This window comes from Cebus imitator, unplaced genomic scaffold (assembly GCF_001604975.1).
Source record: "Cebus imitator isolate Cc_AM_T3 unplaced genomic scaffold, Cebus_imitator-1.0 Scaffold149, whole genome shotgun sequence".
NCBI lineage: Eukaryota > Metazoa > Chordata > Mammalia > Primates > Cebidae > Cebus > Cebus imitator.
The window spans coordinates 1982198-2007813 of NW_016107464.1; the positions used below are offsets into that span (position 1 = coordinate 1982198).

The 25616-nt window shown below is 49.9% G+C and overlaps 4 protein-coding genes across 8 annotated transcripts; 1 reads left to right on the top strand and 3 right to left on the bottom strand.

Annotated features, from left to right (window-relative positions):
• Positions 1-482: 482 nt before the first annotated feature.
• Positions 483-4361, bottom strand: LOC119473321. The gene is made up of 4 exons (XM_037743625.1): positions 4308-4361; positions 1819-1981; positions 1297-1646; positions 483-1184 (listed from the first exon to the last, which is right to left on the bottom strand). The coding sequence occupies exons 1-4, from the start codon at positions 4359-4361 to the stop codon at positions 1065-1067; spliced, it is 687 nt and encodes a 228-aa protein (XP_037599553.1). The 3' UTR covers positions 483-1064.
• Positions 3869-5516, bottom strand: SIT1 (signaling threshold regulating transmembrane adaptor 1). 2 transcript variants are annotated; one of them, XM_017543083.2, is made up of 5 exons: positions 5321-5516; positions 5069-5204; positions 4924-4982; positions 4751-4812; positions 3869-4651 (listed from the first exon to the last, which is right to left on the bottom strand). In XM_017543083.2, the coding sequence occupies exons 1-5, from the start codon at positions 5424-5426 to the stop codon at positions 4418-4420; spliced, it is 597 nt and encodes a 198-aa protein (XP_017398572.1). In that variant the 5' UTR covers positions 5427-5516; the 3' UTR covers positions 3869-4417. The 2 variants fall into 2 exon arrangements, with proteins under 2 accessions (XP_017398572.1, XP_017398571.1); XM_017543082.2 differs by having other exon boundaries at positions 3869-4812; positions 5321-5514.
• Positions 5517-13007: 7491 nt separating this feature from the next.
• Positions 13008-15832, top strand: CCDC107 (coiled-coil domain containing 107). 3 transcript variants are annotated; one of them, XM_017543094.2, is made up of 6 exons: positions 13008-13182; positions 13273-13424; positions 15045-15105; positions 15202-15292; positions 15391-15503; positions 15585-15832. In XM_017543094.2, the coding sequence occupies exons 1-6, from the start codon at positions 13077-13079 to the stop codon at positions 15806-15808; spliced, it is 747 nt and encodes a 248-aa protein (XP_017398583.1). In that variant the 5' UTR covers positions 13008-13076; the 3' UTR covers positions 15809-15832. The 3 variants fall into 3 exon arrangements, with proteins under 3 accessions (XP_017398583.1, XP_017398584.1, XP_017398582.1); XM_017543095.2 differs by having other exon boundaries at positions 15391-15482; XM_017543093.2 differs by having other exon boundaries at positions 15391-15832.
• A 206-nt stretch (positions 15833-16038) lies between these two features.
• Positions 16039-20004, bottom strand: ARHGEF39 (Rho guanine nucleotide exchange factor 39). 2 transcript variants are annotated; one of them, XM_017543091.2, is made up of 9 exons: positions 19691-20003; positions 19415-19509; positions 19026-19146; positions 18645-18763; positions 17956-18026; positions 17580-17708; positions 17153-17382; positions 16820-16908; positions 16076-16640 (listed from the first exon to the last, which is right to left on the bottom strand). In XM_017543091.2, the coding sequence occupies exons 1-9, from the start codon at positions 19826-19828 to the stop codon at positions 16625-16627; spliced, it is 1008 nt and encodes a 335-aa protein (XP_017398580.1). In that variant the 5' UTR covers positions 19829-20003; the 3' UTR covers positions 16076-16624. The 2 variants fall into 2 exon arrangements, with proteins under 2 accessions (XP_017398581.1, XP_017398580.1); XM_017543092.2 differs by lacking the exon at positions 17580-17708 and having other exon boundaries at positions 16039-16640; positions 19691-20004.
• Positions 20005-25616: the final 5612 nt, after the last annotated feature.

Here is a 25616-nt window from a genome sequence, read left to right on the forward strand (position 1 = left end):
ATTAGTCAGAGCTCGTGTTTGCAAGAGATAGAAAACATAACCTTGACTTAAGCAAAAAAAAAAAAAAAAAAAAAGGAATTCATTAGCTTACATAGCCAAAAACTTCAGCTGGCAAGTCTAACTCTGGGCATGGCTGAATTCAAGGTTTCAAATGAAGTCATTAAGACTCGGTCTGGGCTACTGTGGTGCCTCATGCCTGCAATCCAAGTGGCTGGATCACTTGAGGTCAGGAGTTGCAGACCAGCCTGGCCAACACGGAGAAACCGTGTCTCTACTAAAAATACAAAAATTAGCAGGGCATGGTGGTGCACACCTGTAATCCCAGCTACTAGGGAGGCTGAGGCAGGAGAATTACTTGAACCCGGGAGGCGGAGGTTGCAGTGAGCCAACGTTGCCTCAGTGCACTCCAAGCTTGGGCAACAGAGCAAGACTCGGTCTTAAAAAAAAAAAAGACTTGATCTGTATTATGCATTGTATGCCTATATCAAAATATCTCATGTACTCCATAAAGATATACACCTACTATGTACCCATAAAAATTAAATATTAAAAAAAGATTTGGTCTTTCTCCACATCCCAGCTGTTTTCCTCGTAACAAAACCAAGCTGGAAGTTTAAACCCATCTTTGAGACTGCAGAGCAGGGCCAAAGACGAATGGGCCCTGGCCAGATGGCTTCCAAAGACCCTCCCCATCTGTAAGTGATTTCTTAAGAACTTCCTGCTGTTGAACCTTTGACTGTCCCGGAGACCATTCCTCTTCCGTTTTAAGTGTGTCCCTATCCTCCAAGCTGGGCTTTAAGGAAGAGGGGGGACAGCTGGAGCCCCAGGGGCCCTAGGGACTCCCCCTGAGGGTCTGTCCCTGGGAATGGAGCACCGGGACCGGCACTCCTTCTGGCTGGAATGCTACACCGGCGAGGGAAAGGAGTCTACTAGGGAAGTACCCGGAGCTAGAGATGGGGAGAGAAATCACAGTTCGTAAGATGAGTTGATAAACTAGAGGGTGTGGCGAGGGGGACCCTTGGAAGGCGTCTAGGTTCAGAAATCAGTCGGGAATCTGCCCAGTCTTAGTGTTCAGGACTGAGGCCCTGGGCCAGAGGACGCGCCTCGGTGATAGAGACGAGGTAAGAAGGTAAGAAAACGGAACGGCGGTACCAGAGAGAAGTCAGAGGATCCGGGCTGGGGGGCTGGAAGGAAAACAATAGTTCAAATCGTACCCCGCTTCTGTCACACATGAAAAATAAAATTGTTTTACAGAAACTCAATTTACAAACGACTGTTTGGGAGCAGTCATGTCACCCAGTCCAGAGGGAGCCGGTACGCTGCGTTCCGCGAACTTGGGAGGCGACTGCGGGGAAGCGGCGTCCTCATTGCGCGGTCAGGGGCAATACCTATGGGCGGTCCCGAAGCGTCAGGACTAAAACTCCCAGAATGCCGCGGGCCAGCCTGCAGCTCGCCTGCGCAGACGTGGTGGCAACTCCGCCCCTCGCCGGGCGGCGGCGCTACAAGCTCAGTCCTAAACCGGCGGAGGCGGCTAGCGGAGGGTGTCTGGGCCGGCCGGGTTCGCCGGAGAGATTTGCGGGCTGGGTTGGGGGCGTTTGAGCCCTTGGCTCTTCCCAGTGGGTAGGCGGGACCCCAACCCCCGCCTCCTGCAGGGTAAAGCTCTCACGTCCACCTGGCGCGACGCTGAGCCATCTTCTGAAGCACCACAGTCCTCAGACCCCCACATCCCGCTGCCGGTGGTTCCCCGCATCCGGTGTCCGCCCCCCTGAAGCCTCCTTCCCTCCCACGCAGCCTCAGCTCTCTGCCCTTAACCGCGACCTGGGCCTCTCCTGGGGAGGCCCAGGGTGAAGTCCTCAGAAGTCCAGGGACCCAGGGGCATTTGTGGGGTGTGTGGGGGAGTGGACTTTAGGGAAGGGTGGTTCCCTTCAAATTGGGACCACCAGGCCAGAATCAGGCCCACAATTTCCTCCTGTGTGGCTTCCTGTGGCACTCCAAGTGGGAAAGAGAGAAGCTTGGAAGTGAAAGCCTCGACTTCTGCTTTCTTCAGCCCCTGAAACCTCTGAAAGATCTGACAAGCGGGGCCCGCCTCTACAGAGGCTTGGGGGAGATGGCCTAGACCTTGAAATATCCTAGAAGGGGTTTGACAGGTTGGGGCTTTTGCTAGAGATGGATCACAGATGGGTTGCAAGAAAGGTGGGAGGGGCAGCCAATGGACTAAGGAGTAGAGGGTGTGTGTGTGTCGGGGGCGGGGGGGAGGGGGTTGCCAGGTGAGGGAGGTGATGAGCTGAACCAATTTGGAGCTATGCTGTATTATTATGATGAGGATTTGCGTTGGGGATTGTTACAGGCTGTAACCAGAAAGCTGGAAGGTGTGATAGGTGGGCCTTTTTTTAAAAACCCTAAATAGCTCTGTAATCCATCCCTCCTCTGCATCCCCACCGCTATGGCCACCATCCCCTCTCACTAAAATCTTACAACAGCCTCTGAAAGGTGCCACCTGACTCCAGACTGACACTAAATCAGCACAGCAGCCAGTGGAGTTAGAGCCTTTAGGTCCCTGTATTCATCCTCGCTTAAAAACCTTCAGTGACTCCCTTTCACCTTCCCTGCAGGATAAAGCCCAAGCTCCTTGGCATGACTTACGGGCACAGTGTGATCTGGCTTCTGCCTGCCCCTCCAGCCTCATCCTGCCATTGCCCCCATCTTACTCCACCCTCCAGCTGTGCCTAATGTCCTTCTGCCAGGTCCTCTGAATAAGCCTCTCCTTTGCCTGTGGCTCCCTCTGCCTTGGAGCATTTTCTGTCGTTCACCTCTCCTGGCAAACTTCTACTATGTGTCATGTCTCTGCTTAGAAATCACTTCACCTGTGAGCTCCCACAGATGATCCTATGTTTCTCTTATTTTAATAATGCCTAGCATTATTGAGAATTTATTGTCTAAATGCCTTACAAATGGTAACTCATTTAGCCTCTCAACAACCTTTTTTTGAAGTAAACACCAATAATATCCTCCCGATCTTACAGATTCAGAAATTGAGGCCCAGTTGCCCAAGAACACACAGCTGGTAAGTGGTAGGCATGGAATTTGAATGCAGGCAGTCCAACTCCTGAGGCCAGAGTCCTAATCTCTGTGGCAACCAGCTGACTGTATGGGACAGGAGGCTGGGGCATGTATGTAGTATGCTGTATGGGGTAGAAGGCTGGGGTTAAGAATCAGCAGATGATGGGTAGACAGGCAGGACAAATTGGATGGGGATTAAAATGAAAGGGGTGACAAGCAAAACTCTTGCCGAGACTGCAGGTGACAACTGAGAGAGTGAAGGCCAGGTGTGGTGGCTCACGCCTGTAATCCCAGCACTTTAGGAGGCCAGGGTGGGAGAGAGTGAGTGGAGATGGACTGCTGCCGTGGTGACAGGGTAAGGAGAGGGCCTCTGGGGGTATACGATGACTAAATGCAGATAAGGTTACTGATGTCAAAACAGGGGTATAGCTGGGGACTCATGGCAGACAGGGGGAGGTCAGGTGGGGGACTTGATGAAGGAGCCAGGGTGGCAGGTCGTGGTGGTGGTGGCAATTATAGAGGTGAAGGGGAGAGTAGCTCAGCGCTGTGAGCTTGCAGCCCCCAGGGAGAACGTGGTGGCTCTCAGTGCAGATCCCAGGGGTGTTCTAGCAGCAGCAAGAGCAGCTGCGGAGCTGGGCTTCAGCCCTCCACCACGGCACCCACCTCTGCAGCATTGATGCCACAGCCTCTCTTGGCCCCTCATCCCCCGCTAGCCACCCAAAGAAACAGCTCCATGCAGACAGCAAGGTTCACACCCTCATTTGCGGGGCCCGTTGCAGGTCTTCAGCCTTCTAGGTTAAAATCTAAACACTTTTTGAAAAGTTTTATTTGAACACTTGGGGACAAGACAGAGACAGCAGGATGGAGACTATTCTCCTGCCAGGGTTCTCAGGTCAAAAGCCAGGCTCGGTCTCTCTGGTCTCTAAGTTCCAGGTCCCCTCCAGTCTGTGGGTTCCCAAGGAATATACCCACCCACCTACTGTCAGGCTCTTACCCCCTCCCCCACCACCCACTTCCTGTGCCTGAGGAGACACTGAGGCGTGGGGGTAGTCTATGAGGGAGTGGGGGTGGGGAGGATCTGGTTAAACTCCAGAAGAAGGAAGTGAGAACCTGGAGTTTGGGGCCTAAGAGGAACAGATAGAAAAAAGAAATGAGGACGGGGCTACTGTCTTTGCCTCCTCCATCATGAAAGCTTTGCCCTGAGATGTCTCCCTCGAAGCTCAGATAGGAAGTCCAGGGTAGCTCACGTCCTGTGACTTGGCAATGGCGCCCAACTTTGGGGCTGGTTGGGAAACAGTCATGCCCCTGCTACTGGGGGCTGGGGCAGTGCATGTCCTGCTGTGCCAGGCCCTCCATCTCAGCTGGCTGCAGGCTGGCTGTTGGCATAAGCCTGATCGGGGAAGGAAGCCCGGGCCCTGCGAGTCTGGGCACACACCGAGGCATAGAGCTCCGGCTCGGGACCCGAGGCCTGGGGCTTTGGCTCAGAGTCCAGCACCACCTCCGAGTACTTGATGGGGGTCCCAGGGCCAGGGATCCGGCCCTGAGGAGGCCGCAACTGCAGGCTGGTATAACACATCACCTCCTCTGCAGCCTGGAGATGCAAGGCTGTTAGAAGTTCACTGGACCCTCGGAAAAGCCGGAAAGCCCCCATTTCCTTCCCTCCCTTTTTCTCCAGCCATAGCTGACTCACCCTGGCAGAGCCTCCAGGAGTTGGATCTTGCTGGTTTGGCCCTGGGTCTTGAGACAGCCGTCCTGGGACAAGGAGCAGGAATCTGGTCAGCAACTTGTCCCTCCTCCTACGTGTCCCCATCCCACCCACCCAGGACCCGGCCTCTGTGGCCCTCCTCTCTGCCAGCTCCCTACCTGTCTGTAGATAATGCAGGTTTCCGTACAGTGGGACCTCTTCCACAGACCCTCCAGAGCTGCAACACAGAGTTTAAGGGATGAGTGGGGACTTCTTGGTAAGAGAGAACTCTCAGTCAACCCATCCCTGTTGTCCCTTACCCACCATCCCTGTCCCAGATGGCTCTTGCTCCGGCCCCTGGTCCACTGGGACAAGTGTGCGGCCAGTGAGATGAGAAACAGCAGTGTCATAGCCCATAAGAGGACCCACATTCCCCAGGCCTGGGTTATGGAGGGGATTCCTGTGGATGTGAAAGGAAGGGGGGGTATAACTGACCAGCCCAACCCCCAGGGCCCAGCAGGTGGCACCTGGGGCCACATGACCCCTCCCACCCAACCCCCGCCCAGCCCAGCTCACCCTGCACAAGTAGATTCAGGCAGGTGCAGTTGTCACCTCTGCTCATGGCTGCTGATGTGAGAGTCCACAAGCACACTGCTCTGAGCTGAGGGTCAGCCTGGTTCATGGCCTGCCCGCTTCCCCAGCCCTCCTCACTCCCACCTCTCCTCAGGCCTGGCCCCCACAGCTCAGCATCCCCAGTACTGGTGGTGGCAAAGTCTCTGGTTTCCGGAGAGGAAGGGGGAGGGGAGGGATGAGCAAAAGAACAAAGACCCCGCCCTGTGCCTGCACCTGCGCCACTCCTGCAGCTCCTAAGCTTCCCCCACCCTCATTGCCGGGGCCCTGTGCCCCCTTGAGAAGACAAGCAGGCCTGTGGGTAATGTGTCACGGGCAGTTGAGCCCCTGGGGACTCGGGGAGGTGAGGCAGAAGTGACGTGAGGCAGGACCAACAAGGATAAGAATGCCCCTTCTGCTCCAGGATGCCCACCTTCCTCCCCAACTCTGTGTCCTGGAAGAAAGATGTGTTCCTCAATGAGCATGGTATAAAGTAGAAGGGTCGTGGGGAGCTTCCTGGTACCTCTAATCCCATCACACCCTAAGGCTTATCTGAGAGGATATGTGTTTAGATGATGCTTGTTACTGTTTCATTGGGTTGGGGGCATTATAATTTGAGGGACACCCCCAAACCTCCTCTTTCAACCCACTTCATCCAAACTGTCCATAAGAACTGTCACTCTCAATAATTAATTGCATTTTAAAACTCTCTGCCCTAGGACTGTCCTGGGAAACTGAGCCCTGTCTTTGCACATGTTCACTTCAGGGGACAGTTATGGCAGTTATCTCTAGGTACCTGCCATACCTAGAGATAACTCCATCACATGCCAGGTTATTGATGTAGAAAGAAGAGAAGGATTTTAAGTTCCAAATATAAACATGAGACCAGAAGTCAAAGATACCTTTTGTCTAGCCCATATAACATTTTTTTTAAGTTTGAAATGAGTGCAGTGCCATGCCAACAATGGGGATGGCAGAAGTCCTGCCCCTTGAGTTGCAGACAGTAAGGGGCTGCAGAGGTGTCTGTAGAGAATGTAAAAAATAAAAATCAGTCCTCTTATCACCATGTTCCAGAAATTCTGAAAAAAAAAATCAGTGATTAAATTCTTCTCCCTGAAAAATACTTTATAGATGTAAGTTTTATTTTATGTTTTGAGAGACAGAGTCTTATTTTGTCTCCCAGGTTGGAGTGCAGTAGCACAGCTCAGCCCACTGCAGCCTTGACAACCTCCTGGGCTCGAGTGATTCTTGCACCTCAGCCTCCTGAGCAGCTAGGACTACAGGCGTGTGCCACCACACCCAGCTAATCTTGTTCATTTTTTGTAGAGATGGGGTCTCCCTTTGTTGCCAGGCTGGTCTCAACTCATGGCTTCAAGCAACCTTCCCACCTTGGTCTCCCAAAGTGCTGGGATTACAGGCATGAGCCGCCGCGCGCAGCCCACATCTAAGTTTTAAATTGCTGTGGTCGATCAGGTACAGTGACTCATTTCCTGTAATACCAGCATTTTGGAGATCAAGGCAGCAGGAAGATTGCTTGAGGCCAGGAGTACAAAACCAGTCTGGGCAATATAGTGAGACCCTCCATCTCTACTAAAAACAAACAGACAAAAATAGTAGTAAACAGCCTGTAGTCCTAGCTAGTCGGGAGGCTGAGATGGGAGGATCACTTGAGCCCAGGAGTTGGAGGCTGCAGGAAGCTATGATTGTGCCATTGCACTTCAGCCTGGGTGACAAAGAAAGAGATCCTGTCTCTGCATTAGGTACACAAATACCATTGTGTCACAACTGCTTACAGTATTCAGTACAGTAACATGCTGTAGGCATTGGAGCCTAGGAACACCAGGTTATATCATATAGCTTAGGTGTGTAATAGGCTGCACCATCTAGGTTTGTGAAAGGACACTCTGATGTTTGCACAATGACAAAATTGCCTAGTGACTCATTTCTCAGAACCGATCCCTGTTGTTAAGCAATGCATAACTGGTTTTATGTTGACATGATTATATTTACAAAGTTCAAGGAAAGAAAATATTCACTGTCTGAATTTATTTTCTGGCCCTCATTATTCATTTCATAATTATCAATGAACATAATTGTCATATAAATAATTTTTAAATTTTTTAAAATATTTATTTATTTATTTATTTGAGATGGAGCCTCACTCTGTCACTCAGACTGGAGTGCACTGGCGCAATCTCGGCTTACTCACCCAGGCTGGAGTGCAGTGGCGTGTCCGGCCTTAAAGCATTTTTTTAAATGAGCCACTTGAATAGTAAAAATTTGTTCTAGGCATGGTGGCTCATGCCTGCAATTCCAGCATGTTGGGAGGCTGCGTCAGAGGACTGCTTGAGCCTAGGGGTTTGAGACCAGCCTGGGCAACATGGCAAAACCCTGTCTTTAAAAAAATACAAAAAATTAGCAGGATGTGGTGGTGCACGCCTGTGGTCCCAGCTACTCGGGAGGCTGAGGTGGGAGGATTACTTGAGCCTTGGAGGTAGAGGTTTCAGTGAGCCAAGATCAAGCCTCTGCACTCCAGCCTGGGCAACAGAGTGAGACCCTGCCCTCACCAAAAAAGAAAGAAAACAAGAAAAATTTGTGTCTGGGCATGGTGACTCATGCCTGTAATCTGCACTTTGGGATGCTGAGGTGGGCAAATCATCTGAGGTCAGGAGTTTGAGACCAGCCTGGTCAACATGGTAAAACCCCATCTCTCCTAAAAATATAAAAAATAGCCAGGCGTGGTGGTGTGTGTCTGTAATCCCAGCTGCTCGAGAGGCTGAGGCACAAGAATCACTTGCACCCAGGAGGTGGAGGTTGCAGGGAGCTAAGATCATGCCGCTGCACTCCAGCCTAGGCAACAGAGCAAGACTCCATCGAAAAAAAAAAAAGAGAGAGAGAGAAAGAAGAAAGAAAGAAAAGAAAAAAGAAAAATTGGGGCCAGGTACAATGGCTCACACCTGTAATCACAGCACTTTGAGAGGCTGAGGTGGGAGGATAGCTTGGGCCCAGGAGTTTGAGACCAGCCTAACCAACATAGTAAGACTCCCATCTCTGCAAAAAATTAAAAATTAGCGAGACATGGTGGCGTGCTTGCCTGTAGTCACGGCTACTTGAGAGGCTGAGGTGAGAAGATTGCTTGAGCCTGGGAGATAGAGGCAGTGGTAAGCCATGATTGCACCACTGCACTCCAGCCTGGGAAACAGAGTGAGACCTTGTCTCAAAAATAAATTAATTAATTAAATAAAAGAAGGAAAGAAAAGAGAAAAGAAAGAAAAATGTTCTTTAAAAATGATCCAGGCCAGGCAAGGTGGCTCACACTTGTAATCCCAGCACTTTGGGAGGCTAAGGCAGGCAGATTGCTTGAGGCAAGAAGTTCAAGGCCAGCCTGGGAAACACCTGGTCTCAAAACACACACACACACACACAAACACACACACACACAAATTAGTTGGCCATGGTGGTGTGCACCTGCAGTCCCAGGTACTCAGAAGGCTGATCCAAGAAGGTCGAGGCTGCAGTGAGCCATGGTCTCACCACTGCACTCCTGACTGGGCAACAGAGGGAGACCCTGTCTTTTAAAAAAAACACCAAAATATCCACTTGGTGTCAAATATGCTAAGTATGCCACTGATTCCTTGTCAACAGTTAAAAATTAGGAGATTTCAAATTTTTAAAATCTTGATTTGTTGATTCCTTTGAAAAAAGATTTGCAATAGTGCCCTAAGTTCTCTAAAGGCAATAATCAGTTGGGGACCACTTATTATACCTGACTTGAACCCCTTATTTACAATATCGACTATGCCAACTGGCTTAGATTCAAGGTTTCTATTACCCTGCTCTGTGTACCCAGGCTGTCACGGGGTCATCAGGTAGACCACTGGTCCCCAGCCATTTTGGCACCAGGGATAGGTTTTGTGGAAGACAATTTTTCCATGCACAAGATGTGGGAGGAGAGAATGGTTTGGAATAAAACTGTTCCACCTGAGATCATCAGGCATTAGTGTTTTGCTTGGTTTCAGTTTTGACAGGGTCTTGCTCTGTCATCCAGGCTGGAGTGTAGTGGCAACATCTTGGCTCACTGCAACTTCCGCCTCTTGGGTTCAAGCAATTCTCGCGCCTCAGCCTCCCAAGTAGCTAGGATTACAGGTGCTTGCCACCACACCCAGCTACTTTTTATATTTTTAGTAGAGATGGGATTTTCTTTACCATGTTGGCCAGGCTGGTGTTGAACTCCTGGCCTCAAGAGATCTGCCTGCCTTGGCCTCCCAAAGTGTTGGGATTACAGGCATCAGCCACTGCGCCTGGTCTAGTATTCTCAAAAGGAGCCCACAACCTGTATCCTGTTCATGCACAATTCACAATAGAGTTTGGTTCTATGAGAATCTAATGCTGCGATGATCTGACAGGAGGCAGAGCTCAGGAGGTAATGCCAGGATAGAGAATGGCTTTAAATACAGATGAAGCCTCCCTTGCGCCTCCTGCTCACCTCCTGCTGTGCGGCCCAGTTCCTAACAGGTTATGAACCGTGGCCTGGAGGCTGGGGACCCTTGAGCTAGACTACGACAACTCCCCTTGGTGAGGGTTTCTCCCTTCCTGCTCTTCCTCCTCCTTTTTGGAAAAACAAGAAGACACACCCATATCTCATTTATCTTATTTATTTATTTATTTTGAGATGGAGTCTTGCTTTGTCACTGAGGCTGGAGTGCAGTGGTTTGATCTCTGCTCACTGCAACCTCTGCCTCCTGGGTTCAAGCTATTCTCATGCCTCAGCTTTACGAGTAGCTGGAATTATGGACGTTGGCCACCAAACCCAGCGAATTTTTTTTTTTTGTTTTGAGGTGGTGTCTCTCTCATTTGCCCAGGCTGGAGTGCAGTGGTGCAATATTGGCTCACTGCAACCTCCACCTCCCATGTTCAAGTGATTGTCCTGTCTCAGCCTCCCAAATAGCTGGTATTACAGGCGCCAGCCACCATACTCAGCTAATTTGTGTATTTTTAGTAGAGCCGGGGTTTCACCATGTTGGCTAGGCTGGTCTTGAACTCTTGACCTCAGGTGATCCGCCAGCCTCAGCCTCCCAAAGTGCTGGGATTACAGGCCTGAGCCACCAATCTTGCCTTCATTCATTTAATACACACGATGTACTGACTACCTGTTTGTATGCCAGGCTCTGGAGATAAAAATGTGAATGGAACATGGTTTCATGTCGGAGAGCTCTTGATCTAGCTAGACAGACAACCCAGTGTGTATCCCAATTAAGAGACCATGAAAGGCTCTGTGGAACATTAAGAGATTGTGGAACAGAAGGAAGAATATCTGCCTGGCTGGCAAGGTCATGGAAGGCAAAGATGGGGAAAGGCTGTTACAGAAGGTATAGAAAGAGGCAGAAAACTGATGAAATCTCCACCCTGCCTCTTACCTGATTAATATCGTACTCAACCTTCCTGAATTGTAGTTTCCTCATTCTTTTAAAGAGCTTAATTATATTACCCTTTGGGGTCATTTCAACCATCCATTAATTTCATTCAACAAAGATTAATTGAGTGCCTGCTGTTGCTAGGTGCCAGGCGCTGTTCTAGGCTCTGGGAGTAAAATGGTAAAGAAAAAAAGAGAGGTGGCTCCTGCCTTCGTGGAATTTAGGACCAGCCCCTAACTCAAGGGTCCCCAACCCCCGGCCACAGACCAGCACTAGTCTGTGGCCTGTTAGGCTCCTGGGCCACATAGCAGGAGGTGGGCCATGGGCCAGCGATCATTACCTCCTGAGCTCTGCATCCTGTCAGTTGACCACGGCATTAGATTCTTTTAGGAGCGCGAACCATACTGTGAATTGCGCACGGAAGGGATCTAGGTTGCTCGCTCCCTTTAAGAATCTAATGCTTGATGATCTCAGGTGGAACAGTTTCATCCGGAAAGCATTCCTCCACCACGAAACCGGTCCCTGATGCCAAAAATGTTGGGGACTGCTTGTCTAGTGGTATTAAAGAAAGTGAAATAGCAGCACTAAGGAATAAATCAGAAGTTGAATTAAGGGTTCTGAATGAGGGAAACACACTTGCGCTGAGAGCTGAAGGTTGTGTAGAAGCCAACTGTGCAGAAAGGGAATGCGGCGGCGTCAGGGAGAGAGTCAATGTAATTTCAACCGTCTGGCTTATAGTAGCAGCTGAAGTTAAAAAATCATTAGAATCCGGCGTGGTGGCACGTGCCTGTAATGTCACTTACCTGGGAGGCTGAAGCTGGAGGATCCCTGTAACCCAGGATTTTAAGACCAGCTTGGGCAAGAGAGCGACCCGCTGTTAAAAAAAAAACAAAACCAAAAAAAACCCCACTATTATGTAGGAACAGTTCTAAGTATTTTACTTGAGTGATCCCGTTTAATCATCACACCTCTTGAAGTACATGCTTATCTCCATTCCTCAGAGTGGACAGGAAGGCACGGAGAGAAAGAAGTCTTTCCCAAGGTCACTGTTCTTGAGCAGGGGAGGCAGAATTCCAGCCTAAGCAGAGTCCATACGTTGTGTACCAGCTACACAATGAATAACGGCGTAAAGCTGCCCACGCATAAAAAGCCGCTCTGAACCGGCGCGGTATCACGCCTGTAATCCCAGCATTTTGGGAGGGCGAGGCAGACTGATCGCTTGACACCAGGAGTTTGAGACCAGCCTGGGCAACATGGTGAGACCCAGTCTCTACAAAAAATACAAAAATTAGTGTAATCCCAGAACTTTGGGAGGCCGAGGCAGGCGGATCACGAGGTCAGGAGTTGGAGACCAGTGTGGCCAACATAGTGAAACCCCAATCTCTTCTAAAAATACAAAAAAATTAGACGGGTCTACACCTGTGGTGTGCGCCCGTAATCCCAGCTACTGTATAGGCTGAGGCAGGGCAGTCGCCTGAACCCGGGAGTCTGAGGTTGCAGTGAGCCCAGATCTCGCCTTTGCACTCCAGTCCAGCTACTCTGAGGAGGAGGACTGCACGAGCCCGGAGAGGCCTAGGGCTGTGCCCAGACCCTATTACATACAGATAGATGCAGCGTGAGGAGGATTGTACCCAGACCCTATTACATGTAAATACATGCAGCGTGAGACCCTGCTTCAGGCACAAAAACCGCCGCGCTGAGAATGAGCCCCGTGTGGTTGGTGCGCCGAAACGCACTGCCTGCGTAACTAGAGTTAACTGACGGACGACGCCCCGCACCACGCCGCTCAGCGAGACGTGCTTCTTGGCGGGTTTTGCAGTGGGAAGCGGGGAATATCTACGTGCCTTGGCACGCGGCACTCTCTGCCCGAGGTCCGGGGACTTTCCCCTAGGCAGGGATCAGAGGAACAAGTCCCCAGTGTGTAGCCTAGGATACAGGCCTTCAGCACGCCGTATGCTTACGACGTCCTGAGGTAGCATTTTATAGACCTGAAAAAAAATTTCATTTTAAGAATAGGGTGAGAAAGTTAGTGGCGTGATATAGAAAAGCAAACCACTTTTGGGTATACCTTTCTAAGATTATAGGTTTCTAGTGGCATTGTGGCTAGCAGAATAGCTTAACTAGATAAGAAAAAGCAAAGGGAGGGAAGCTAGAATATCTTATGCAAATAAAGTCTTGCCCCGCCCTACGGGGAGTGGGCGTGCCTCCCTGGAAGGCCCGGAGAGGGCCTAGTCGGTGCGCGTGCGCACTGGGGCGGCCAGCCACAGCCTCCGCACCGTCTTCCTGATCCTTCTACCTTTGGGCCGGTCATGGCGGGCGCGGTCTCGCTCTTGGGTGTGGTGGGGCTGCTCCTTGTGTCTGCGTTGCCCAGGGTTCTCGGAGACCGCGCCAACCCCGACCTTCGGGTACACCCAGGTACCAGCGAGGACTGCTGGAGTAGGGCTGGGACTGCATGCGGGTCCCAGGCCCCAGCTCGGCTGACTCGCCTCTGTCCTCCCTCCGCAGGGAACGCAGCCCACCTTGGCTCTGGGGCCACAGAACCCCAGCGGCGACCGCCGCTCAAGGACCAGCGCGAGCGGGCCCGGGCCGGGTCGCTGCCTCTGGGGGCACTGTACACCGCAGCCGTCGTGGCTTTTGTGCTGTACAAGTGTTTGCAGGTGGGGACCGCCGGGAGTGGGGGTGCCCTGAGCGTGAATCTCCCATTGGGAAGCCAGGGTACCAAGAAGAATACACAGCTTCCCTGTCTGTAAAATGAAGACAATAGTCCGTTGGTTCTCCAACATTATGGGGTTATTTTGAGGATCCAGGGGGGTAACGGATGTGGAGTGTGTAGTGAACTGTAAATAAATAATGACCATCACATTTAGTTCTCCCACAATCCAGTAAAGAGTAGTCACTTGCTCGAGGTCACCTAGTGCTGGCAACTGTTGAAGCTGGGATTTGAACCCAGCTAGCAGTGTCCATGCTACAACAGTGGGGCCAACTTTGGCACAGGAGGTTGGTTGTTGCAGCCAGTGTTTCTAGAGTTCAAGACATCAGGTGGTCTCATGTTCTCCTTGGGATGGAGGCCCTGAAATGTAAGTTGACAGTACATTTTGGAAAGTAGTAGCCAGGGCTGTATATATCTTTAGCCCTGACCCTATTACGTACTTGCATTATAAAATACAACCGATGGAACCAGTTTAGATGTATGAAACTAGAAGAGACAGCTAATAATGACCCCAGGTAAATGTGACAGGCTAGGATGAATGACTGAATTTAATGAAGAACTTTGAGAAGGATAGACTAGTAAATTCTGTTCTTGGACCCGAGTACAATCTGGAAGAAACATAACATAGCAGTAGCTCTTATGAAAGACACTTAGGCATTCCAGTTGACTAAGAAATTCACTGTGGGATATGACAACCCACTTCCCAAATCAAGGCTGGGAACATGGCACTGTGTTTCACCTGCCCATCAGAACGACCCTGGAGAATTGTATTCTTCTCAGGGCACTGCTTTAAAAGCACTACAAGTTCAGGAAATAACCAGAGAGAACCACAGGCAGTGAGCACTGACTGAAAAGACTGAAGTTATTAAACTAGAAAAAAACTCAGGAAAGGGGGCAAGGGTGTGACCATTGTCTTCAAATTCCTGAGAGGCTGTCACGTTGAGAAGACATTATTTTGGAAGGCTCCAGTCAGCACATGAAGGACAAATTTTGGCTTTGTGTATGAACTGTCTAACCACCAGAGCTTTTTTTTTTTTTTGGAGATGGAGTCTAGCTCTGTTGCCCAGGCTGCAATGCAATGGCATGATCTTGGCTCACTCCCAGGTTCAAGCAATTCTCCTGCCTCAGCCTCCCAAGTAGCTGTGATTACAGGCACGTACCACCATGTCTGGCTAATTTTTGTACTTTTAGTAGAGACAGGGTTTCACCATGTTGGCCAGGCTGGTCTCAAACTCCTGACCTTAAGTGATCTACCTGTCTCAGCCTCCCAAAGTGCTGGGATTACAGGTGTGAGCCACCATGGCAAGCCACCAGAACTATTTTCAAACTGGAGAGAGTTGCTCATTCCTGGAGGTGTTTCAGCAAACTGAATGGCCATGTGTGGGACATGGGACATGTTGTTTCATGTGCTAGGTGAGGAACTAGACTCAGATTGTGATTCTCTGAGGTAAAAACCCAGTCACTGTCTCCACCTCAAATTACACTCTCTCCTAGCTGGCTGCAGAGACTGAGGTGATAGAGCCGAACCTTGTTGTTTCAGCACTGCCCTTTCCTTCTTCCACAACAGGGGAAAGATGAAACTACAGTTCTCCACGAGGAGGGAGGCAAGCAGCAGCCACTGCAGTCAGGTGGGTTCAGCAGAAGTCTGTACTTGGTAGGGGGAGATTAGGGGACAGCATAAGATATGTAACCACTTCTTCCCCCCTTTTCTCCATTATCCCCAGAGCAACAGCTGGCCCAGTTGACACAACAGCTGGCCCAGACAGAGCAGCACCTGAACAACCTGATGGCCCAGCTGGACCCCCTTTTTGAGTGGTGAGGAGAGCAATGATTCTATGAATTTTGGGGAAATTTGTGGCAGGAGGGAGGAATGGGGACATAAGTTGGGCAGCCACTGATTGACATTTCTTCAGTGTGACTACTCTGGCTGGAGCCCAGCAGGAGCTTCTGAACATGAAGCTACAGACCATCCACAAGCTGCTGCAAGACAGCAAGCTGGACAAGGGTATGGAGGCTTCAGAACCAGGTGAAGGCTTGGGAGGTGAGCCTGCTGAAGGTGGAGACAAAGTGTCCGAAACTGGAACATTCCTGATCTCTCCCCACACAGAGGCCGGCAGACCTCTTCATGAGGACTTTTGTTTAAAGGAGGATGAGGAGGAGGCTGGCGACAGTCAGGCCTGGGAGAAGCCCATAAACTGGAGCACAGAGACATGGAACCTAGCTACTTCCTGGGAAGTGGAGCAGGGGCTGCGGAGAAGGTGCAGCCAGGCTATGGCAAAGGACCCCAGTCACAGCCCTGGCAGGGAAGGAGGGATGACAGCTGAAGGCTGAGTAAAGCAAAGTCTGTTTTTGTGATGGGATGCTCCTGTGTGTTTTTTCCATCCTAGCTGGTTGTACATACCCATACTAGGTGCCTAAGGACAACTGGGCCCTCCTGAAAAGCTGCCCTTATTAGGAAAAAAAGAGGCTGCCTTCCAGTGTGAGAGCAGAGAAGATAGAGGGAGCTCCAGTTCTTTTCCTTGTATTCCTGAGGCCACCAGCATGCCAGTGTTCAGGGCCCAAAAATCCCTTTTTTCATAGCAAAACTGAAACTGAAAGGTCTTTCCAAAAAAAAAAAAACTTTACTCAAATCCAATGGAAAAATGATAGAAACTATACACAACATAAAAATAGCCACATTTACAAAGCAGCAACCTTGATAAATGACCATGGACACAGCACAGAGCTTACCAGTCCCAGATCCCCTCTCTGTGTTAGGGGCTGGTTCAGCCGAGGTTCAGTTGGGTCAGACTTGGTTTCCTGATTCTTCTTTCTTTACAAAATTTCTTCTTAATGATTTTTTTCTTAAATGGAGGCAGGGTCTCACTCACTGTGTTGCCCAGGCTAGTCGTGTACTCCTGGGCTCAAGTGATCCTCCCACCTCAGCTTCCCAAAGTGCTGGAATTACAGGCATGAGCCATTGCAGCTGGCTGTGATTCTAAGAGTTGGGTCAAATGACCTGGAATAGCTTGGTCCAGGCAAACACAAAGTAACCTTTGTCAAATAGTGAAGGGCTCTGTTTTGTCCAGTACTGAAGAAGATTCCTTTGTACTCCTGGCTGTGACCTGTCCCTGAGGTATCCTGAGTTCTGGAATCTCTAAGATTCCTCTAGTTTTTCCGGCCACTGTGGAGAGACGACAGTCAGTTCAGGCCTTGGCATGAGTGCTCTATTCAGACAAAATCATCTGTGGGGTTGATGGAGGGGGAGAGTGCCAGACCAATGTAGGGCATGAGACAAGAACTGCCTATTTCCTGTTTGTAGGCCTTATCACAGCACCCTTCCTGGGGGAAGACACAACTTACTTGATAGCCCAAGTCAGACTGTGGTACCAGTGTGCCAACTCTTCCTGGTCTGTGGACATAAGCAGTAGCTTCTCATGAGGGAAGGACAGCTAGGGAGAGACCACCTCTTAGCGCATGGCTCAGAAAGGTCCAGGCTAAAGCTGAAGCCCTTGCTGTTTCCATGGAGGGAATTTGGGGATAAGACAATGACTAGGTATGAAGCACAAGCCCCAGCTATCCTCTCTCAGTGTAGGTGGCTCTGTTCCTATGAAAAGGGACCTTGACCAGGGAGATAAACCAGCCCATAAGCATCTGAGACATATTTTGGGCCTAGGGTTCCCACCTATTACTTACACTGAGCAACCCACCGCAAGGGCCTCCTGAGTGGCCAAAGACCCTGCGGAGTTGACACTGGGCCATGGGGTAGAGGGCCTTGCAGGCAAAGGTGCCACTCTGCAGCAGGTGCAGTGGAGGTCGAGGCTTGGCCATGAGGAGCACATCAGTGAAGAGGAAGAACATGCGGGGCCGAGGCTCCCCATGGAGAGGCACCACCAACAGCCAGCCCTGGCGGAGGAACCAGCGCCCTGGGGGATGGGAGCACTGTTACCCTGGTGCTCCGGGATCCATGGGAATAAGAGGAAAGAGAGGCTCAGAGAATAGGGAGTATGTGCTAGGTCAATAGAGGAAGGGGGTGAGTAAGAAAAGGGCAGCTGGTTGGCATTTTAAGAGTCATAAAAATAAAAGGGGCAGTTGAGGATTGAGGGGGAAGTAGGCAGGCTACCTGAGGTCAACCCCTTTGCCTGGCGTCCACTGAGCAGAGCCTGGACGCGCCGAAGGTGCTGGTCATTCTTCTGTTTCTGACCAATAGCGTGGACTCTCTGGGCAGTCTCACTTATTAGCCGGGCAGCCCCTGGAATAACATCTCCCACCTTACTCCCCATATAACTTTGACTTTGGGTAGCATGGTGGTGAAAGAGGTTATTCTGGGAGGGAGCAGGGTCAGTGTATGACTTCTTGAAGAAAACGCAGAGCAGTAGGGACACTGTATACATGTCAGTGGAAGACAGGGTCATACCAGACACTGTTGGAGGTCAGAATCAGAAAGGGATACAGGAGAGGAAGCCTCCAACCTGTGTTGCAGAGGAGCAAGAACCTACGTGTGAGCTGTTGATGCTCAGGGCTGTTGGGACCTGTGTTTTCAGCCAAAGCAATGACGAGATTCTCATACCTGGAATTCAACAGTGGAAAGTCTGAGGGGAAGCAGAGCCAGGCAAAATTTCCCCTGCCTGATGCACAGATCACCAGCTACCCATATTTCAATCGCAAGGCAGGAAAGATCTGCTTCTGGCTACTGTATCCCCTTCTTTCATCTGGGACTCAGAACCAGGGCTCACACCACACAGCCCTCTTCTATCCCACACTGAAGAATCAATGGCAGACTAACCATAGTTCAGGAGGCCAGATAGGAAGATGAAAGTTTATCAACCCAAGGAGGATGCTACAGACAGCCTGGCTATAGCCCGTAACTCAGGCTTAACCCAGGGACAGAAATTCTAAGCCAGGCCTGCCCATCTTTGAAACTTTTCCAGAAAATGTGCATCAGGCCCTAGTACAGGCCCCCTCACTTTAATGTAAAGTTCCACTGTTCCAGCTAAGGGCCTCAAGCTACAGATCCTGGGTGCTCCAGTGGGCTCACATATACTCTTGCAAAAGGTTTTTAGAAGCAGTTTGCCCCAGGGGAGAGGCAGGAGTTTGGGATAGACCCCAAGGCATCCCACAAAGCTGAGGACAGCAGTCATACAGACTCAAAGAGAGAGGCAGCTGGAATCAAGGGAAGTTCACTCACTGCTGGAGCCGCTGAAGAGGCAGAGGGAGCAGGTCTTGCAGCTGAAGGCCCCCAAACTCAGGGCGGCCTTCCTGAAGGCGCACAAACCTCCGGAAACCTTTATTTTTCTTTAGCTGCTCCTGGAGTGAGGAAGAAAGGATTGGAAGCAGAGAGGAAGCCACACCTTATATTGCATTCATCTGTATCCACATTCCCAGCCTTCAGTAAACTGTGTGCTCCTGAAAGAAACCCTGTCTCCCTACAGGGAACTTGGCACAGAGCTGGGCACTCAGCAGGCTCTATAAATGCAGGAAATACATGAAGCTTCGGTCTCCAGATGAAGGGGAAAGGTAAGGGGGGCAAGAGAGAAAGGGGAAACATTTGAGGTCATCTCCAGGTTACCTGCAGGGTAGTCTGGGACCTCTCTGAGTTGGCAGCAAATTGGTTATAGAGCTCCAGGTGGCGGCAGAAGCCCTCCAGCCCTTGGCCCCAGTGTCCTTCTTCCAGGTAGGGAAGCAGCTCTCTGTGTGGGTGAGGACAGCAAAAGGGCAGCTCTAGAACCACTCAAGTAGCACCTCATTTAGTTTTCATGAGAATTAACAGCACTAATAGTAGTGCTATGACCCCATTGTACAGATGGAGAACCAGGGCAGGCTAAGGCACTGAGCCAAGGCCACAGGTGAGGTAACTGGCGACTCCGAACAGAACCTGAATCTCTGACTGCAAGCTCTGTGCATGGCCACAGGCCAGGGCTCTCCCTCCATTCCTCTCCCCGAGCCCCTTCCACTCACTGGCTGGCGCCGTAGATGAGCTCCCAGGATCCAAACAGGGCCTGGCGCTCAGATGGTCGCAGGGTCCCCTTGGCTTTCAGGATCCGCAAAAAGTACTGCGGAAGGAGAGAATACTGGCATCCTAGCCTGGAGGAAGAGGAGGCTAACACCAAGCGCCCCCAGAAACCACAGAAGTCTGCCCAAGCTCCCTACATGCAGTGGTTACCGACCTCGCAGAGACCCTCCCACACCCTGGGGTCCCTGTCCCATAATAGGAGTGTATGCCAGGTCCCCCACCGTGGCCACCAGCCCCAGCTGTTCTTGGTAGCGCCGTTCGGTCTCTAGTAGCTCCCGGGCAGTGCAGGCGCGTTTCCGCTCCCAGCGGGCACGCTGCTCTTGCACCGGGCACCGCGCGCCGGAGCAGAGGATCTCCATGCCTGCCTGAGGGATCGATATTTCCGGCCGCAACCCGCGGCAAATTCAAATCCCAACAGCTCACAGGCGGGAGCCGCGGAGGCGGGACCGGGGAGGGCAGGGCGCGAAGGAGCATGCGCAGCGGCCGGCCAGCCGGCGGCACAAAACCGCGTCTCTTCCGTCCAACCACAGCGCCAGGGCGGTGCTTTAGTTGCGCGGCGCCGTCCGGGGCAGGGTGGGGTAGGGCAGGTGTGAGGCCCTCCTCTGATTGGCACTAAGTTGGGGTAGCAGCCTGGACTTTGAGTCAGGAGACGGGCTGCAGATGCTGACAGGAATTTAGTGTCCTGTCTGGAGAACTGGGACGGGGGGCGATCATTACAGTACACATTGTGTTCTGGGCCCATGCCGGATGCTAGGGGGTCAGTTCTTCCTAGAATTGGCTAGGAAAATGTATAGCCATTTGAAGGAATGATATGAAAGTATTTAAAATGGTGTTGTAAAGAAGCTATCAATATGGGAAAACGCACATAGTAAGTATATTGCTGAGAGGAAAAAAAGCAGGCTACAAAGGTGTACAATATGATCCCCTTTGTATATAATATATTTAAAATGTTGGAAGGCGAAAGAATCAAAAGTTAACTGTGTGGTCGGACGCGATGGCTCACACCTGTAATTCCAGCAGTTTGGGAGGCAAAGGCAGGAGGAGGATCGCCTGAGCCCAGGAGTTTGAGACTCCATCTCTGAAAAAAAAAAAAAAAAAAAAGTTAACTAGTTTTTATCTCTGGGTAATAGAATTGAAGATAATCATTTAACAAATGTGTACTAAGTACCTAATCTGTGCCAGGTACTGACTGGATCACTGAAGTTAAAGGGATGAATGGGACACATAGGGTGATTTTAAAAATTCTCTCATACTGCCGGGCGCGGTGGCTCAAGCCTGTAATTCCAGCACTTTGGGAGGCCAAGGCGGGTGGATCACGAGGTCAAGAGCTCGAGACCATCCTGGTCAACATGGTGAAACCCCGTCTCTGCTAGAAATACAAAACATTAGCCGGGCATGGAGGCTTAGAAGGAATTTATATCAGTAAAATTGTGATATAAGTAAAAATAAATTCAGAGTGGCTAAACATTAGAATAATTTATTGACTCATGCAACTGAAAAGTCCAGAAGCAGGTGGGCCCTAGTGTTGGCCTAATCCAGCAGCTCAATCATATTACCAAGGGCCTCTTTCTACCACTCCACTGTGCCTTTCGTGGTTTTACCTTCATCTTAAGGCTGGCTTCCATTATGGACACAAGATGGCTGCCCACAGTTATAATGGCTGTGTACTTCTTTATAGGTTGTCCAGTTGGTTCCCTTAGCCATCAAATACTTCAGACAGAGAGCTTCACTGATTGGACCCCACTAAGTCACAAGACCCCTATGGAAACCAGGGCAATGGTGGCCCTCTGAAGGCCACATCAGGTACTGTGAACCTTACCCTAAGAGCAATGGGAAACCATTGAAAGGCCTTAAATGGAGTGAGATCATGAGATGTGCCACTTAGAAACATTGCTCTGGCTGGCTGGACTCAGCAAGACCCATCAGGAGGCAGTTGCAGTCATCCAGGTAAGAGGTGATGAAAGTGTGAGCCAGGATGAAAAATGTGGATGAAAAATTTAGAAGATAGAATCTATAGGGCATGCTAGAGTGAATTATTGAATGCTAGGTGAAGGAAAAGGCGAAAGCAGAGATGGTACCAGGTTTCTGGTTGAGGCTTCCAGGTAGAGGGTGGTGCTATTCACTGAAGGAGGATGAAGAGGAGGTTGTAGGGAAAACAAATTCAACCTGGGGCCTGTTAAACTTGAAATACTTGTGGGACATCCAAGTGGAGATGTTTTGGGTCTTGTCTATCAGGCAGATGGTTATGGGTCTGACATGGGGAAGAGTGTCCAGCCCGGGAATACTTGGTTATAGGAGCCATGGGAGTGGGTGACACTGCCTTGCAAAGAATATGGAGCAGGATAAGGGTAAAAGCATGAGAGTCTTCAATACAAACTCATCCCTTCTCATCCTGTGCATCCACTTCAGTTCGACTGCACTGATGGTGGACTAAATGGTGGCCCTGTAAAGACATGTCCATGTCCTAATCCCCAAGACTTGTATATGTGACCTTATTTGGGAAAAGGGTTTTTGCAGACATAATTAGTTAAGGATCTTGAGATGAGATCATTCTGGATTATGCTGGTGGGCCCTAGATCCAGTGACAAGTGTTTCAATGAGACACCCAGTGGAGTCTCAGGGGCAAGAGAAGGCCATGAGAAGTTGGAGCCAGACATGGAGTAAAGCAGCTACAAGTCGAGGAATTCCTGGAGCCACCAGAAGCTAGAAGAGGCAAGGAAGGATTCTGCCCCAGAGCCTTCAGAGAGAGTCCGGCCCTGCCAAAACCTTGATTTCAGACTTCTGGCCTCCAGAACTGTTAGAAAATCCATTTCTGCTGTTTTAAGCCACCCCATTGGTGGTAGTTTGTTATAGCAGCCCTCGGAAATGAATATAGATGGGGAGGCAGCCAGAACTACAAGTCAGCCTCAAGGTTCTACAAGGAATTTGATCAGTCTTTGCCCCCAAGCCATGGCTTGAGAGAGGGAGCATTTTCCCTTCCACCCCACCAACGAATAACTTCCTCCTCCGTCATGCTGGGATAGGCAGAGACATGTTTTAGTAACATGACCCCTCAGTGTTTGAAAACACAAACTCTCATGAACAAAGACTTGGCCTTTACTAACCACAGAGAGGTCCTGAACCAGGTGTGGGGTGCCCTGGTCATTCAGTCCTGGGTACACTCTGTCCCAACCTGGGAGACTCAGTAAAAAAATAACTCAAACCTGTTTGAGGATTTGGCAGACTCCCAGCATGATCCAAGGTCATAGTCCACATTTTCAACCCAGACCAGAGACACAGAGAGAGAAAAGGAGAGAAGCAGAGCCATAGGGAATAATATTTGGAAAATAAGTGAGCTGTAACAGAGAGCTGGATTAGTTGTTACCACATTCTGTCTTGTATAGGCCCATCCAATACAGATATGACCATGTCCTTCCATGTGTCAGAGCCAAGCAAGATCCAAGCTAATGACAGAGATGACCAAGACAATCAGCTGGCCATCCAGAGTGTACCTGGACTTCACTGCCGTAGACAGCTTTGAATTTGGCTCCAGAAATGGTACCCTAGAATCTAAGGCTGACTCTTTCTGAAGATGACCATTTGTAGGACAGCTGTTATTCAGCCATATATATTTTGGTGTACCATATGACAGTTATTCTGACAACACAGATGATTTAGAGTGTCACAAAAATGTGGTGTCAGGCCAGGCATGGTGGCTCACGCCTATAATCCCAGCACTTTGGGAGGCTGAGGTGGGAGGATCACTTGAGGTCAAGAGTTCAAGACCAACTTGGGCACTATAGCAAGCCACCATCTCTACAAAACAAGTAAAAAAGAAATTAGCCAGGTGTGGTGGCTTGTGCCTGTGGTCCTAGCTACTCAGGAGGCTGACACAGGAGGATCACTTGAGCCCGGGAGGTCAAGCCTGCAGTGAGCTATGATGATGCCACTGCACTCCAGTCTGGGTGGCAGAGTAAGACCTTGTCTCAATAATAATAATAATTTAAAAAGTGATGTCATGTTTACAGGATAGTTGTGGTCTGACATACACAGGTCATTGACAATGAGCTCCCTGAGGGCAGAGGATATATCTTAGTCAATTTGGTATTTCTCAAGCACCTGGCAAGGTGATCTACAAAGAGAAAATGCTGAATAATGGCTGTTGAATAAAAGACTGACTCGGTCAAGTACTGGACCCTGCCCTTATGGAGCTGAAGGCCATTAGAGCAGATAAAATGTCATAAATCACCCTAATATGAGTTTGATGGTGGGCAAAGTTATTATTGAGGGAAGGCAAAGAACTGGGTTGGGTCAAAGACACCAGAGATCTTTTCCAGACTAGTGGTAGATGGTTGGTTAAGGAGTTTCCTGAAGGAGGTGGCCTTTCATCTGAGTCTCGAAGAATAGAAAGGATTAGACAGGGAGGACAATAAAACTATTTTTAACACAGCAGCACGTGCACAATCACTGACCCATCAGAGTTGAAGATCTGACAGACTCCCTGCATGATTCAGGATCAGAGTCCACATTTTTCTGATTCTGGCACTCAAGTGCTGAGGTACTCAAGTGGGGTCCTAGGGTCCCTGTTATGCCAGGCGTTGTCACTTTAGATAAGGGATCAGGAGGTCTGGAGGGTCCCTAAAGAAGAGCTAGGTTAGCAGGGATACCCTGGAGCTAGGGGCCATGGCTATATGCCAACAGAATTAGAAATATTTCAATATACTTAAATAACCAACACAACTATATTGGTGTGTGCCTACTGAATACTGGCCCTAGATATGGACCTGGAATGGCCTTATTCTCTTGCGATTTGTTGAAGCCAATGGAACCTTACTAGAATGTGAGCTACAAAACAGTAGAGCTGTTCTGTATTCAATGCTGCGTCTGTAGGGCCTAGAATCCAGCACCTGAAGAACTGCAAGAGGCTTCATAAATTGTTTGATAAAAGGGCAAACTAGCCAGGTGTGATGGCACGTGCCTGCAGTCCCAGCTACTTGGGAGGCTGAGGCAGGAGGATCCCTTGATCCCAGGAGTTCTGGACTGTAGTGTAGTATACCAGTCAGGTGTCTGCACTAAGTTCTGCATCAGTCAGGTTGCCCAAGGATGGTTGAACTAACCCAGGTGGAAATTGGGGGAGGTCAAAACTTCAGCACAGTGCTGATCAGTAGCAGGATTGCACCTGTAAATAGCCACGGCCCTCCAGCTTAGGCAACATAGTGAGATCCTATCTCTAAAATAAATTTAAAAACTAATTAATTAGGAAAAAAAAACAACAATAGCCTGTAATTCCAACACTTTGGGAGGCCAAGGTGGGCAGATTACCTGAGGTCAGGAGTTCAAGACCAGCCTGGCCAACATGGCAAAACCCCATATCTAAGAAAAAAAAATTATCTGGACATGGTGGCAGGTGCCTCTAATCCCAGATACTTAGAAGGCTGAGGCAGGAGAATCGCTTGAACCTGGAAGGTGGAGATTGCAGTGAGCTGAGATAGTGCCTGCACTCCAGCCTGGGCAAGAGTGAGATTCTGTCTCAAAAACAACAACAACTGGGAGCCCTAAGCCCATTCTTGGGGTCATCACACTCTTCTACCCCATCTCCTTGCACCTAGTCTTCCCCTGCAATCCATGCTCCATACTAGCCCTCGACATGACCTAGTATGAGAATTGGATTGTCACTCTCCTGCTCATAGTAATTTATGCCTCCCCTTTGCCCAGAATAGCATTCGCCCTATTGTTTTTACCAATTGAACTGGTATTTCTTCAAGGACATGATCAAATTTGCCTACTTCTATATTATCTTCTAAAACAGAATTAATCTCTCTTCCCTCAATATTATATTACGATATTGACAGGGTTTGCCCTCACTCACTAGGCTGCAAACTCCTCAGGGCAGGGACTTTTTTTCTTTCTTTCTTTTTTGAGACAGGGTCTTGCTTGTCACCCAGGCCAGAGTACAATGGCGCAATCTCAGCTCACTACAGCCTCAACCTCCTGGGCTCAAGCGATCATCCCACTTCAGCCTCCTGAGTAGCTGGGACTACAGGCACATGCCATTACACCTGGCTAATTTTTTGTAATTTTAGTAGACGGGGGGTTTGGCCATGTTGCCCAGGCTGGTAACTCCTGACCTCAGGTGATCCACCCACCTAAGCCTCCCAAAGTAAGAGA

Bases quoted from the DNA above. Each gene is read 5' to 3' on its own strand.
- LOC119473321 (XM_037743625.1), bottom strand. From the start codon at position 4,361: ATGACTGTTTCCCAACCAGCCCCAAAGTTGGGCGCCATTGCCAAGTCA. The intron at 1,647-1,818 runs GTCGCGGTTAAG...TTTACCCTGCAG, and splicing joins CCTCCCCAGGAGAGGCCCAG to GAGGCGGGGGTTGGGGTCCC. The intron at 1,185-1,296 runs GTGACATGACTG...TTTTCCTTCCAG, and splicing joins ACCGGCTCCCTCTGGACTGG to CCCCCCAGCCCGGATCCTCT.
- SIT1 (XM_017543082.2), bottom strand. From the start codon at position 5,426: ATGAACCAGGCTGACCCTCAGCTCAGAGCAGTGTGCTTGTGGACTCTC. The intron at 5,205-5,320 runs GTGAGCTGGGCT...TCACATCCACAG, and splicing joins CCTGAATCTACTTGTGCAGG to GAATCCCCTCCATAACCCAG. The intron at 4,813-4,923 runs GTAGGGAGCTGG...TCCTTGTCCCAG, and splicing joins CCTGCATTATCTACAGACAG to GACGGCTGTCTCAAGACCCA.
- CCDC107 (XM_017543093.2), top strand. From the start codon at position 13,077: ATGGCGGGCGCGGTCTCGCTCTTGGGTGTGGTGGGGCTGCTCCTTGTG. The intron at 13,425-15,044 runs GTGGGGACCGCC...CTTCCACAACAG, and splicing joins TGCTGTACAAGTGTTTGCAG to GGGAAAGATGAAACTACAGT. The intron at 15,293-15,390 runs GTGAGGAGAGCA...ACATTTCTTCAG, and splicing joins CTGGACCCCCTTTTTGAGTG to TGTGACTACTCTGGCTGGAG.
- ARHGEF39 (XM_017543091.2), bottom strand. From the start codon at position 19,828: ATGGAGATCCTCTGCTCCGGCGCGCGGTGCCCGGTGCAAGAGCAGCGT. The intron at 17,383-17,579 runs GTAGCCTGCCTA...CCCATCCCCCAG, and splicing joins GGCAAAGGGGTTGACCTCAG to GGCGCTGGTTCCTCCGCCAG. The intron at 16,909-17,152 runs GTAAGTAATAGG...GTCTCTCCCTAG, and splicing joins CTTGCGGTGGGTTGCTCAGT to CTGTCCTTCCCTCATGAGAA.